General features: G+C 40.6%; 1 protein-coding gene across 1 annotated transcript; it reads right to left on the reverse strand.

The window, feature by feature from the left end:
• Positions 1-1,458: 1,458 nt before the first annotated feature.
• Positions 1,459-9,172, reverse strand: LOC115753312 (DExH-box ATP-dependent RNA helicase DExH12-like). The gene is made up of 4 exons (XM_048271050.1): positions 8,170-9,172; positions 6,181-8,134; positions 4,830-5,219; positions 1,459-4,733 (listed from the first exon to the last, which is right to left on the reverse strand). Exons 1-4 carry the CDS (start codon positions 9,138-9,140, stop codon positions 1,557-1,559), a joined length of 6,492 nt encoding a protein of 2,163 aa, XP_048127007.1. The 5' UTR covers positions 9,141-9,172; the 3' UTR covers positions 1,459-1,556.
• Positions 9,173-16,085: the final 6,913 nt, after the last annotated feature.

Consider the following 16,085-nt stretch of genomic DNA (forward strand, 5'->3'; position numbering starts at 1 on the left):
AGCAATTGGGAGCTTAGAGTTTCTACTAATTCACATGCTGGACAGTTTAATGACCGTCTAAGCTCTCCTCTACTGTCAGAAATGAATTGCAACCATCACATGGAACAAGAGGCTTCTAAAGGGATGCTCCTATGGGCATCTACCTTGGTTGCACAAACTGAAAACTCATCAATCTTCTTGGTAAATACACAAGAAGGAATCTCAAACATGTGGAACTAGAGCACGCATAGCTACAATACAGACATTGGCCTTTTGCCTTGATCGACAGTTACACTTTTTAACCAAACAAGTTAACTCTTCATAGTCTGCAGCACAATTCCATCATAAGTCCTCTCTCTCATGTGACCTCTTCTCATAAATTCAGAATGAATCTCTAAGAGCTTCCTGCTCAACAAATGAACCATTTTTGCAGCTATACATGAGGGCATTCGAATATAACAAATGACAACCAATGAGACTGACAGAAGGTATAAAACTATGGTATTAAGAAATACGAGAAGCCGTCAAACTGAATACAAAATCCTAATAGTTGTACAGGTTACCTCAGAATCTTCATATTTTGCTTGGATCTCTTATGCTGCAATTTCAAATTCAACAATTAATGGCGGAAAATCTCTCACTATTAAAAGAGTAATCGCAATTTTTCTTTAGCAATGTTGAGTTTCTAAGCCTTTGAAACACCGATTATACCAATTGGATCAAGCAAGAATCCATCCGACCCAACACAAACAGGTTGTTACAGGGGAGGAGGTCCTGGGTGGCCCCAAGGATTGTCTTAGAGAACCCCTGGTTCGCAAAAGAATGACAAGAATCCCAATTACATTGTGTTAGTTGTACTATGCTTTCATTTTTGTCAATATAGTGGCAAGCATGAGTCAGTCAAACTCGCTTTGGGGACCACATAGCAGAGTCATACCTGTGAGACCCACGACTGATATTAGCTAACAATGATGGCCACAACAGAAAATCCCTGTGACCATCAGGATGCCAATGACGTTTATATTTTAGTTGCTGGAAATGATCTCAGATGTAGTTCTGGATATCAATGTTGAACCTTTATTTTCCCTAGTGCTTATAGTCTGATGTTCTTTTCCTATATTCTACTTCCTGTTGCAAATGCCAGTGATTAAGCTGTCAATTAACAACATGATACTGTATCAGCAATTTGATGAAGTACTATATTTGGGATTACAAGTTCTAGTTCATTTGGCAGGCTCTGGGGACCGCTGAAATGGTTGCTGATATGGTAATGCAAAATCAGGGTAAAGTTGATTTTGCACCTTTTGCCGTTGAAGGTCGATGTTGCCGATAGATGATAGAAACGGGGGAAACAAAAAAAAAAGCAACTCCCAGTTTATCGTCATCAGTATGCTGGTGTTCATCGTCATGTCTCGATATATAGGAATGGTGTTTAATGTTTTCAGAACGTCTTCCATATTTCTTCATAGCTTATTTGAAATCATGCCAACGATACAATCATGCCAAAACAAACGAAGTTCAAGGGACCCGAAAAGGAAAAAAAATAAAGGACCACTTATCATCTTTCTACTCGGTCCTCACTCTTCATCAGCAGCCATAGGTTCACTGACGTTGACCGTGAAATTGTACTCCTGGTCGCAGCCCAGGTACGAGTCGCACATGAAGTACAGGCTGCATGACTTTCCGGCTTCTGGAGGAGCGGTGAATTCAAGCTTAACCTTGGACTTCCTCTGAAGAGACACCCTCTTGATGGCAAGCAACTGGTTGGTCTTCAGGTCGCCGACGACGAGCCACCACCCTTCTTCCTTGGCTTTGGGATTCCTAGGGGCATCGACTGGGCCCACCTCAGTTCTCCCCTCCATGTCCCGTTCAAGCGTCACTTGCAGCGTTATGTCGTCCCCGGCACCGACACTGTCGTCATTGAGTACCTCATAGGTGAGGTTGATGTTGGGGAAACGGTTGCAAAACCTTGCGATGTCCAGCAGCTGGGAGTCCGACATCTGCAGTAGCTCTTGCCTCTCCATATCCTCCATTTCCAGCAGATCAAACAGAGTCTCTATACCCTTCCCGGGGTTCTCCTGGCATTTCTTGGCCAGATCCTTGGTGAAATGCGGGAGCTGTAGAAGCATCGAATCGCGCTCCCACATGCCTTGTGTCACCATCTGGCTTACTTCCATCGCAAGAAGCGCAAGGCTCAGCCACCCACTACTTGATATAACATCCACCATCGCCTGAAGCAACCTGCTAGCAGAAAGGAGGACCTCCCGTTGATCCAACGCCAAATTGCCACCCACGGGCTGCCTCGAGAAGTGGGCCTGAAGCAAAGCATTGGCCTTCACGTGTGGGTCCGTGGCTTTGGGATTTTCCAAGGAAAACCTCTGGTGGTGAATAAGCCTCCGAACAGCATCCTCCTCTCCCGGTCGCATGGGAAGTTGTGCATATTCTGAAGCTGAAGACAGAATCTCCAGAAGACCCTTTATCTTTGTTTTAGAAGTCAAGGAAGTACTGAACCGTTCAATTGTAGTATAACTGATATAGTAGTATGATGCAATCATGCCAAGATTTAAAGGAGAAAGGTCCATATCATCCTCAACAAGGACACATTTACTAGCTTCCAGGTCGTTCAAAGTATTCTCCACAAGCTTGGAGAGGTGATCGGACAGATGCCTATGGCTCACCCCCTGTATATTGTAGTAATTTGGGTTTTGCGTCAGCCTCCTGTACATGAAAGTCCAAGTCAGGTAATCCACAGCATCCTGCTTGTTCTCAATAACTCCAGCAACAATTTCTGAGTTCAGATTATCGTGCAGGAAGTGCTGCAAATGGCTCTCCACAGGGAAAGCCTCGTACAAGAATTTCTTGTAGTACTCATTCCGAGGCGCATGGCAAAGGATAACACATTTTCCGGCATTATCTATCAATGGCCGGCTAGCACGACCCATCATCTGCAAAAGATCTGTGACAGGGTAATCTGTGTGTGCGTTCTCCCGCCCATCACAGTATTGTGTTCCCATGACCACTACCAAGTACGCTGATAAGGGCACTCCCCAACACATGGAGCTGCTCATGACACAAACCTGAATACGACCAGCTTCAAAGAGCTTTGTGACCACCTGTTGGTCAAGACTAGACAACCCCTCGTGCAAATAGCCAACCCCATGTCGCAAGGTGGTCCTCAACATTTCTTCACTAATGCTGTCGATAAAAGTCTCCACATCTTCAAAGGAGCATAGTAAAAATGCAGGATTCTCCCCACTTTCTGCACTCGAATAAGTCATCAAGTCCACCGCAGTAAGTCGGACATGCTTTCTCGTGGGAACAAACACAAGAGCAGGCTTCCCATTCTTGGCATGCTGTACAATTGCTGTGTATGTCGGTTTCGTCATTGCTTGCATCCTTACCTCAAAATTAGCAATGTCCACTCCTTGGATGTGAATCTCCAAGGGAGCAGGGCGGACATTGGGCGGGAAGTTGAAAAGACCATGGGAAGTGGCGCCAATCCATTCACCAAGATCCTTTGCATTTGCGAGTGAAGTAGATAGAGCCACAATTCGAATCTTGTTCTCCAGAGTTGCTATATATCTCATCCTGGAGACGGCCACCTCCAATACCGGACCACCTTGACCCCCAATCAAGTGGAGTTCGTCAATTATAAAAAGACTAACCTGTTGAACATGCTTCCGCTGCTTCCATTTACGAGATAAGGCATCCCACTTCTCTGGAGTGCTGATGATAATCTGGCCCTTCTCAAGCAATTTCAAGTCTGTTGCAGTTTCCCCAGTTAGTTCAACCACCTTCATCCCAAGACCATCCCTCCCAAACTTGCTATTCCAATCTCGGAAGCGTTCCTTGGCCAGAGCTTCCATAGGAGCAATATAAACAACACGCATGATACTATCAGGTCCTTTCTGGTGATTTCTTAAGATAGCAAACTCTGCACATATGGTCTTTCCACTCCCAGTTGGAGCAGCAACAAGGACATTGTCATCTGTGTTGTAGAGCATGGTGAAGACCTGAGTTTGAACGGGATTGAAATTCTTGAAGTCCTTATACAGGGCTTCATACGACGGGTTTCTTAAAGCAGTCACAGGCAGTGGTTGTAAGTCCAGTAACTCTGTTGGTGGAGGATACTTTTCCGGTAAAACAAGATGCCTGAAGGAAACAGGCAAAACAGTTTGTGACCCAAGCCACCTATCTGATACAACACGAATGAAGTACTGAGCTGGCAATGGTTCATAGATTGGAACCGTGAAATTCAGAGTGTGGTCTTCATCAATGTACTGCTTCTTCAGCATAAAGTATTCATGATGAAGAATGTATTTGCCATCATTGTCCTCCACAATCACCCAAAATGGTTCCACATACCCATGAACTTCGTCCTCCCACTGAAAGTCTGGGGTAATTGTGAGTTCAACCCTCAAGACAGATCGAGTAATTGGCAGAACATGTGCTGCAATGTTCAATTTTGGGAATTGGTGGATAAATTTATGCAACATTCTTCCCTGCTTTGGTGCACGAATTAGCTCTCCTAACTCTTGCGAAGAGAGGTCATAGTACCTTTCCCAGGCTAAATCCTTCTTCTCCAACTTTGAAAGAATCTCATTAGGAATCCCAGCAAATTGACGAAGTGGTGTTCGGACACTCCACATCCTCCTGCTGACCATTTTGCAGAGGTTCAGAGCCTTCTCAGCCAACTGGGCCCATCCCCTTTTAAGGACAATCTCAAAAAGAGCTCGCAGAAGACGTCCAGCACTCTAACAAAAAATAAATAAACAAATTAGTGAAGATTCGAATGATGATACAGTAAGCAAGATATAATCAAGATGACGGAAATTAAGAGGAAAATGTACCTGAGTTATGAAAACCATAACTGAAGTCAATGAAAGTCCTTCAAGCTTTAGCTGAGAAATATATGCTTGAAGCAACACACTGATCTTGGCACTAGGCTCCTCCAGACTTTCTTTCACAGGTATGGGAACTCGATCCAAAAGCTTCACTAGCTCCATCTTCTCATCTTGTCTCACTGTCACATACTTAAATTCTTCACTCAGTGAGAACAACCAACATAACTCAATATCCCCCATTGTCGGCTTCAAGTGTTCATTATACGTGGATATTGTCCCATGCGTTATGTAATAGTAACTAGCTATGCGACCCAAATCAGTAACCTGGAAGTATCCGCTTTTCCTATCATACTTGATCAAATTATTCCTATCCAGGATGCTAGCAGCAGTATGAATCTGCACAAAAAACAGAAAATACAACAAATAAATAAGCGAAACGAGACACTAAATGTTCATGTTCGCCGCACATCCTAAAAACATAAATAAACAGCATATCTGGGTTACTATGAACGGGGAAAGAAAAGATCTTAAAAACCCAATCAAATTGAAAATCATATAAAACACAGGAGAGGCACATTCTAACAACTCGGTTCTTAATCTTTGCACAGAGAAATAGAAGCATATGTACCACCCTGATCCATATTAAAGCAAAAGAGGAGGAACATTCCCCGCTATCCACCACTTTAGAACCATTAACCTCTCTTGAGGCTATAAATCACCTCTTTAAAAATACCCCAATATCCAAGCAGAAAGAATCAGAGTTCTGACAAACCCATTCACATTGAATGATTAATGGCATTCTAAAATTTATATGCAGTTTCATAGCATGCCATTGAAGTTACATCAAATTCATAACAGTAAATCAAATCTGGCTTCATTCACTCAAGGCACATATTCTACACTGAAAAAACTTTTACTTCCTGAAGAAAAGTGGAACAGACAGGTAAAACCGGAGAGATTCCTCCATCTTCCGTCTTCCTCTTCAGATGATACTCAATTCTCCATTAGAGCCACTATTCCTTCTATCCGCATGTATTTCAACAAATAAACTTTTCATCTAGCAGAATAAAGCGTGAGAACAACAAGAAAAAAATGAGATCAAACAGTTTTTTGTCCTAAAGACATCTAACAATGCATTCTAAGTTGTTACGAACTACTGCAAAACCAACACAAAAAGAACTAGCATAATTAAACTGAATGAGAAAATATTTAAAAATACCAGAAAGGACAAGAACATCTAAAACCTGAAAGTTTGCTAAACAATGAAAAAAGAAGTGGAAAAGACACCACGTCTACTATATTTGAGAATGCATCCACATAGATAATCTCAAACATTTAAAATCATGATAATACTTACCAAATCAGCCCTTCTCTCCTCCAGCATAATATCATTAGTCAGAACATCTGGCGCTAGACCATATAGTGTAGGATTCCGCAGCATACGGATATACAAGTATGTGTAGCCAATCCAGTTGCATGCTTCTCTAGCAGTCTGAACAGTCCCAAGAACAATTTCAGCATTCAACTGATCGGCCAATTTGGAGACGAACTGGCTTTCTATAGGTAGCTGCTGATTCATCAAAGACAGATAGTATTGTAGTTCACTATGGCCAGTGATGATTATTCCTTCACCACAGGTATCGTACTGAGGTCGTCCTGCTCGACCCAGCATCTGCATAACGTCCAGCGGACTCAATTCGGTCCATGCTCCCTTTTCTGGATTGTATATCTGTGTTCCCTTTATGATCACAGTGTGTGCAGGTAAGTTGACACCCCACGCAAGAGTTGCTGTTGAAACCAAAACCTGAACATGACCATCAGTGAAGAGATCCTCAACAAGTTGCCTATCAGCCCTCGCCATGCCAGCATGATGAATGGCAAAACCGTAAGGCAGGAGGTCCTTAAGATCATTGCTCTCGACGATGTCAGTGTGACTTTGTAGAATTTCGCGGCTCACACCATCCTCTTTCAAAAATCTACCAAGAGTATCATTAGCGAGTGCAGAAACTCTTATAGCTCGAGCAGTTTTGGCTGTTTCCTTCCTGGAGTGGACAAAAATAAGAACTTGATGCTTTCCTGCCGCAGCCACTACCTTTTCATAGCACAAGTCATTCATCAACTGAAACCTCTGCAGCGGCTTCCTGACTGTTATTCCGATATACTGCTGGGAAAGAGGGACAGGTCTATAACTATTATCAAAATAAAATAGTCCCTTGTTAACATCTGCGTGCAAGAACAACGCAACATCCTCATGATTGGGCAATGTAGCTGACAATCCCACCAATCGAATGTGCTCTTTTGTGGTTTCAATTTGTCTGACAGTTCTGGCAACAATGCTCTCAAGTACGGGTCCTCTATTATCATGGAGGAGATGAATCTCATCAATGATCAGAAGCTTCACGAGCTGCGTGTAGGTACGATCTCCCGATTTTCGAGTAATGATATCCCACTTCTCAGGGGTCGTGACGATGATCTGAGTCTCTTCGATTTGCTGACGAGTCAATGATTGGTCACCGCTCAACTCCCTCACCTTGATATCATACTCTTGCAAACGGTTAGACAGATTTCCAACAACTTCAGCAACAAGTGCTTTCATAGGTGCCACATAAACAATCTTATAGCTGCCGTGATTAAATGATCCGTCTGGATTCCTGTTCAAAGCGATTTGCTGGAGTATGGTCAGCACGGCTACATTAGTTTTCCCAGCTCCAGTAGGAGCACACAAGAGGATGTTCTCTGCACTAAAAAGAGCAGTCTCGTAGACTTTGCTTTGAACACGGTTCAGCTGTTGCATCCCTTTGAAAGCAGGTTGTGCCCAATCAGGCAAGGCAGATATTTTGACAAGCTTCTCATTGGGATCTGGTTTAGCTTTCAAAACTGGCACATGAACTTCCTCATATCCTTTGCTGAGATGCTTGAAAGAGCCGACAGGAAGATCGGTCCTTCTATTTGCCATTAAAAGGCCACCTTGCTCAAAAGCGAGGCTGTCAAGATCGAGTAACTGACGCTGTCCCTTTAACCAACTACCTTCCGCATCCCTATCAACCACACCTCTCCGACCTGTATCTTCATCTCCAGCACTCTCATCCTTCAAACGACGAGCCTCTTCCCTAATACTCTTCTCCAAATTCTTTTGCCTCTCTTTTGCAGTGGCTCTTGTGGCATGCAACTGTTCCACTATTGCAGCCAACTCCGGTCCCAAACCCATCATTTCTTCTTCAATCTTCTTCCGGTCACCTTGGTCTTCAGCCCTAGCCAAACGGGTGCACCAGACGATCTTCAACCTATTCCACAGTAAAAACTTAATGAGGCTGCACGGCTGCACTTATCAAACTGAAGATGCAACAATAAAAAAAACTGAGGATGCAACAATAGCTTAGTCTCAACCTCCCTAGCATCCCCTTCAGCAAGTATCTTCAGCACCTCCTCTGCAAGCTTCTTACACTGCTGGGGATCAATCTGCTGTTCATAAGCCTGAGAAATCTTTCTTCGAAGCCAATGAGCATCAATGTCCTGAACATTCAAGCTCATGCCCTCACGACGTTCCTGCATATCATCATCATCTATTCCGGCACCCATCTGCATGACCGAAGAACTGTTTGGTTCTGCAACATCTTCATCCTCCTGGACCATATCGAGATCACTCTCCTCGTCGTCATCTTCATTCTCTTCGAACTCAACTGCAACACCCACATCATCTTCATCCTCATTAGCCACAGCAGACCCAGCCGCATCACTCGCATCTTGATAATCAGTAATAAGCCTCCCAATTGAAACGAGCTGATCAAAAACAGGGTTTGGAATACGGTTCAACAACTTCTCAATCTCCTTCTTCTTATCAGGATTCTTGAACGTATCGTTCTTCAACACGGCCAAAATTTCATCTGCTGCACCACAAACTATATTCAATGGCTGCCCACCCAACTGCTGCTGAATAACACTGAGCATCGCCTCGTATGCAGCCCTAGTCTCCTTCGTCTTGGGCTGGTAAACCCCTTCTTCCGTAGAGGTCAACACACTATCCTCTCGAAGCCGGCGCCTCTTGGCCTGCCTAGGGACGAGCTCCGAGAGCGAGTCCCGCTCCTCCTTCCTCTTCGCCTTCTGGAGCTTCTCATCGAGCTCCAGGGGCCTGCCTCGGTACGCCCGGTCGCCGAACCTCCTAGGATCGATCTTCCCCCACAGAGACTCGGGCTCGCCGGTGGGCTCATCGGTCTCGCGGGGCCGCGTATCGGTCGTCAAGACCATACTCGAGTTAGCCCTGTACTCGTACTGCTTGAAGCGAGCGTGCGCCTCGGCACCTCCCCCCAGACGCGCCATGACACAAAACGGCTCGAGAAAATCAGCCCTTCAAAATCCTAGTTCCGCGGAAAGAGAGCTTTCAATTTCTCAAAGACGCAAACAGGCACGTCAGGAGCGTGAATGGAGAGCTGAATTTATACACAGAAATCCAAATTTTAACAGGGAAAGGAAATAATGTGATAGTTTGAATTACTGTTTATTGGATTAGGGATATCTTCCGAATATAATTGCTAAAAATTAAATAAGTGAGGAATATTTCGTTCAGCCAAAAAAGGAAACAAAATAACGTGATATTCATCCGATTTTGGTGTGATAAGCTGAAGAAAATGGCGAGTAAACCAACATTCCTTTTAATGTTTATTGTATATGTATGGAGAATATGTTTTCTTACCTTATTTGTTTAGGAAGAGTATATTGACTTGATATGAATAAATTCGTCAATCCCGCAAGTTCAATCGTTCACAAATACTCAAAGCTATAGAATATATTTTATTTTGAATATACCAAACAGTAAACCCTTAAAACGAAAAACAAAAGCAAATTAATTGCACCGTTACGTCACAAAATCTAAAGATGATTAGAAAGTTGGACAGTATAAAGCTTTGTGGTCTGGCCACATTATCTTAAAATCGGCAATCCCTTTCACTTCCCTTGGCATCTATTAAAATATGTCTTCGAAGAGAAAATCTGAATTTTGAAAATAAATAAGTAAAGATCGAACGTCAAGATAAGAAGCGAGAGGGGACTAGCTTTTGTCCTTTTTCTATCAATGGAAGTACGACACTGAAATTTTTCACATAATTCAAGAACAAATTTGAATATGTACTAAAAGTTTAAAGACTACATTGAACAAATAAAAAGTTTAATGATCACATTATATATGGGGTTAAAATTCAAAGATTGCACTGAGCAAATTAAAAATTTATGAATCATATTATATATTAAGCTAAAATTCATGAATTATTTGTGTTATTATTCCTATAAATAAGAGATGAGAATCTTGTTTCCTACTGTCCGGAGAAGGTGTGTCCTTTGTCATATTGATAATCCCTTGACTTCCACGTAGACCACCAGCACTACCCTTTTCGACCAAAAAAAGAAAAGCCAGCACTTCCCTTCTTGTCTTTTCAATTTCATTTCCAATTCAGTTTGCTTTTCCCCTCGCTTACATTCTCTCGTTCATGTGGCTCTGTCATACCATCTGAACTCTGAAGCCTCGGAAGTTGGAACCCCGCCTGTGCCGTGAAAAACCTTCCGGCGAAGGAACTGTGATTGAGTGAAGAACCATGGAGCCATCTCAATCGCTCTCCAATCATCTGAAGTTGGGTCACCTCGGAGCACTCACTCAACAATTTTTTCCATCAAACTCTCTTTTGGCACTTTCGGTATTTGACCATTCTCCAACACACTCGCAAGTTTTTTCTTTTACCCTTTCTTCGGTTGAGTGCTACGGACTACTTCGATTTACTTTGTGGCGTCTTGACACAAACTTCCATGCAAATGACATGCAACTAATTCCGAAACGGACAAAGGGCTGTTTTTCCTCCTTGCGTGGTTGAAGTATCTATGTTTTTTTATCGGTAAGTAATAAGTTATGGATGTTATCTACAAACAAATCTAATTATATCTCAATGTGGGTCATCTTCATGCATCTAATGAACCGATTAACTGAATGGTTTATCCAATGCTCCAATCGGATATGCGCAAAAACATGATTTATGTGTAAATACGACTTAAGTACATAGTAAATGTCAAAACTTGTGTACGATACTCACTTTAATATCAAAATTTTCAAAACTATCATTTAAATACCAAATTTTTAAAAAATAATCACTCTAGTGTCAAAACTTTCAAAATAATCACTTAAGTGCCAATGTTTTCAAAAACGCTAACTTCAGTGCCAACCCCGGTGAGCCATGTAAGTTCAAATATTAATAAAAAAAATAAGTCACGTTATATTTCCAATGAGTCATGCCAGCTCAAATCGAAATTAGTACTAAAGTTAGCGTTTTTCAAAATATTTGATACTTAAGTGATCATTTTGAAAGTTTTGACACTAAAGTAAGCGCCGTATATAAATTTTGGCACTTATAATGTACTTTAGCTCCCAATACCTACATGGCTCTTTTTTTTTTTTTTTTCATGTTGCGAATTTGTTGGGGCAAAATTCGAGATTGTTTTTAATGTTAAACTCCTTGTTTTTTCCTACGACCCCGTTTTTTCTTTTAAGTACGGTGCCAATTTGGCTCAATTGACCTGTCTATGTACATGTCATTCTTGTTAGCTGTGGCATATGTCACATAAGCTTTTTGGCCACTAAAGTAAATGGCGGAGATTTTTGTCCATCGAGAAAAAAACTTATGCATTTTTTTGGGGTTTATTTGAAAAAATGTGATTTTCATGCATAACTTAGAATTTGGTGGGGTTTTTTTTCCTCAAACAAAATTTCATACTTTTTTTGGATTAATATTATGAAAATCCCTAAACTGATAAACTTGTGAGAAATTTACCTCGGACTAATTTTTTGACCATCAAAAATCTCAAACCGATGTATTTGTGACAAATTTACCCTCCTTTAATTCCGTTAAATTTGACAGTCAAATTGCTGAGTTAGATAACACGTGACGGTTGATTGATGTATTAGTTTGAGGTTTTTACTCTCTATTTATCGGAGGTGTACCAATTTGATTTTTTCGTGATATTTAGAAACTAATGAAGGGTAAAATTATCATATGTGTAGTCAAAAAATTATATTTAGGTAAATTTATCACAAGTGTATAAGTTTGGAGCTTTTTGTGGTCAAAAAATTAATTTTGGATAAACTTATCGTATGTATACCAATTTCGAGTTTGGAGGCTTTTTTTTTTCATGTTGCGAATTTGTTGGGGCGAAATTCGAGACTATTTTTAATGTTAAACTCCTTGTTTTTTAACTACGACCCCGTTTTTCTTTTAAGTACGGTGCCAATTTGGCTCAATTGACATGTCTATGTACACGTCATTCTTGTTAGCCGTGGCATATGTCACATAAGCTTTTTGGCCACTAAAGTAAATGGCGGAGATTTTTGTCCATCGAGAAAAAACTTATGCATTTTTTCGGGGTTTATTTGAAAAAATGTGATTTTCATGCATAACTTAGAATTCGGTGGTTTTTTTTTTCCTCGAACAAAATTTCATACTTTTTTTGGATTAATATTATGAAAATCCATAAACCGATAAACTTATGAGAAATTTACCTCGGGCTAATTTTTTGACCATCAAAAATCTCAAACTGGTAGATATGTGACAAATTTACTCTCCTTTAGTTCCGTTAAATTTTACGATCAAATTGATGAGTTAGATAACACGTGACGGTTGAGTGATGTATTAGTTTGAGGTTTTTACTCTCTGTTTATCGGAGGTGTATCAATTGGATTTTTTCGTGATATTTAAAAACTAATGAAGGGTAAAATTATCACATGTGTAGTCAAAAAATTATATTGGTATCCAAAAAATTATATTGGGATAAATTTATCACAAATGTATAAGTTTGGAGTTTTTTGTGGTCAAAAAATTAATTTTGGATAAACTTATTGTATATATACCAATTTCGAGTTTTTCATGATGTTAATTCTATGCTAATTGTAAATCAAACTTTTCAATTTATAATTTAGCCCGGTCTTAACTAGACTAGGCCAGAATGAACACGCCCCTAAAGCCATTTTTTGCGTGTCCGACACGCGCCTGACACACTGGGACACGGTCAGACACACTACGTGTTCAAACTTTTGATACACGTTCAATGAATAGGACACCTTTAGACTCACGAGTCCAAGGATTAGTTTATGCAAAATCTCATACTTCAAAACCCAATTTTGCACTAGCCTCATGAGCCTTCCTGATGGCCCACATCAAGCCCTTCCAGCCCAACAGTTTACAACAATGACTGAGCCGCCACTTTATAGGATGTCGTCCTTCTCTCTTATTGGCCGATGTGGGACTTTTGTGCTGGTAATGATCCAAATGACAGCCCCAATCTCGTTTTTTGCCTTGGGATGTTTTCTGCAAGAAATACGCTGGCAAATCCAGGAGAAGATTTCACTCCTTAAGCATCTATTGAAACTATACGGGCATGAGGTTTTCTGCTTAGAGCTGACGCGGCATTCAGACAAGGTAAGGATGTGTCATCAGCATATTTTGCCTCGCCCTTAACCTAAAGAAATAATAGCATGGACAGTAGCACTTCATTATTTTTAGTGTAAATTCATTCTACAGCTTTTTATTATTATTTATTTATTTGTGAAATCATAAAAGATAATTTATCATATATATATCATATATATATAAAGTATATACGTGTCTTAACATGTCGGAATCTTCCATTTTTTTAGAAATCAAGTGTGGGTGTGTCGTGTCCCATATCTCGTGTTGTGTCGGTATAACATAGATCAGGGGACGAGGGCCCGTCTTTCACCAATGGATCTTTTTGGGGGGTGCTGATTTATAATTTTTAATATGCTTCCTTGGAAAATTTATGTTCTTTCATTCTAGTACTCCGGCTGAATGTAAGACCCAGGAAAATGTCGGTGTGAACAATCTTAGAACATTTTTGTTGAATTTTTAACATGACCTCGTGCATGCATGCATATAGAGATTATAATCCGTCTATATTATTTTCTTACGATGAGATTTCGGGATGTGGCAACTTGAAATCGACAATCGCGGATTTGACCATCTAGCCCTAGTCACAAGGTCCAGAAAGACTTTTTGGATAGATTTGAGTAAGCGCATTTGGTGAAAAAAAAATAAATAAAAAGAGGCCAAACACGGACCAAAGAGGCCTTATCAAAGTCCGGTCCGGCTTGGCTTGAAGATTTGCATATGACGACTTCAATGATGGAAAGGCTTGGCAAAAAATTTGAGACCAGTCTTAAGGTCCTCTCAGTTTAGGACTACTCAATAAAAATCTCTAATTTAAAATTTCGTTCGGATGATTTATGTAATACGTGAGTTATTTTTTTGACTAGGTCAAAATAAGTGGAGGGACCCACTAGTATTAAAAAAAAAAGAGTAGTTGGTTTCTCTTAAAGGGGGTCGAGAGTATTCCACAGCAGAAAGAAAGGAAAAGAAAATAGAGAAAGGAGAGAAAGAAGAGAAGAAAGAAGGGAAAGGAGAAAGGGAAAAAGAGAAAAAAAAAAATAGTCACGTGCACGCAACACCCTCCATGAGCGCCTCACTGAAGTCGTTTGACTACGTGTCACGGTGGTTGGTAAGTGCTCGCCCTCTCTCCCCTCCTATTGAAGTGATTTTTCTAATTTAGGGCAAAATTTGGATCTTGGGGGAAACTGAGTTGTTGTGTCCGATCTCATGGGTGATTGGCCGCGTTTTTGCTTGGGGATGAAACTTTAGGATATTATAAAGCCGTAGGAATCGACGGATCACGATTTCGTGTTATGGTTTGCCCGGACCGAGCAATTCAAATCTGGTGCGCAGACATACTGCGCGAACAGTGGTATTCGAGGGCTATTTTTTCATTGATTTCGGTTTTCAATTCAGGTTACCATGTTGAGACTTTTGTAGCACGTTAAATAAGCTTCGTTTTGACTACAATATTGCATCAATCGGACTTCGTTTGATTGAGTTGAGTAAGTTCTCGCAATTAGGGCTGGAAAATCCGAGTTTTGGAGGTTTTGATGTCGCGGGGCCTAATTTTGGTGTCGGTCAACCATGATTATTGTACGAAATAAACTTAAGGATGTTATAGAGCTAACGCTTTTGACGGTTTGTGAATTGGATTTACTGTTTGTCCGAATGAAATTTCTGAAGTTCAGCGTGCATGCTGTCTAAGTGCACGACCAGTAGCTTTTTAACCCATAGGTGTCGGATTATCGACGTTTATACTTGGTTTAGTCAAGTTTTTCGCTAGCGTAGTATTTTTTTCAGCTTTTAATGTTGTTTTTCAATTAATTTTTAGGATTTCAGGTTTGCGGTTCGAGTAACTACTATAGGTTGGATTGCGACTTTTTAAGGTGAGATGTACTTTATATTCTAAGAATTTATGAAACTCATGCTTTAAAGATGAGCACGTGTACTATAGTTTGATTTTCTTGACAAGGTGAAGTAAGGTGATGTTTAGAGCATTATTTTTGCATAAACGGGATCAAGTTATTACTACCATTTGATTATTTGATATGGTTTGTTGACAATTGTCTTATTGAAATACTGTTTGAGAAATATGTTTCTGAGAAAGGCTATGTATTCGGTTCATAACCTTCGATTTGTAAAACTGGATCGTTGTGGTTTTTCTGGATTTGGTATTGGGGTTAATACTCATGTCTCTATGAATAGAACCCACAGAGGTGGGGCTAGTACGCATATTGTTAGGACGTCATTGAGCCGAACCACAGGCTAAAATCGGTGGTAGACCTAACCAAAAAGGGTAAACTTGGTCGCATTGTCACGGCGTTAAACGTGGCCATAGTTGATGATGAGTATGGGATTATTCGATGGATGGACCATTGAAAATTGGTTTAATGAGATTAATCCATGGTTTAAGCCATTGACAGTTTGTTATTACTATGATTTACTATTTGACTTACTTTGACAATTGTATGGTGATTTCTTGATCCACTTAGAAGATATTGTACTTCTCACCGAGCTGTAGTTACTCACTCCGTTCTCTCTTTTGCTTTTCGGATTCTTCGGCGAGCCGCAAGCGAGCGTCCATTAGTCGCAGGACTTTTGGGATAGTGGGGATATATATTTTTGGGATAAGTTGTTTATAGTTGATAAGTTTCTAGCTGGATGTGAAAAGATATGTATGTATATCTTTTTGGTTATAGTAGATGAACTCTGATTTTGTGGACATGTGACTTTTTATCAAATATATATGGAGGTATATATTTCGATATCGGGTTTTAGTTCGAACTATGTATGAGGCTGCATCCTTTGATTCAAAAGGACGGCTGTGTCATGCCTTTTTTCT

This window comes from Rhodamnia argentea, chromosome 1 (genome assembly GCF_020921035.1).
Source record: "Rhodamnia argentea isolate NSW1041297 chromosome 1, ASM2092103v1, whole genome shotgun sequence".
NCBI classification, from domain to species: Eukaryota; Viridiplantae; Streptophyta; class Magnoliopsida; order Myrtales; family Myrtaceae; genus Rhodamnia; species Rhodamnia argentea.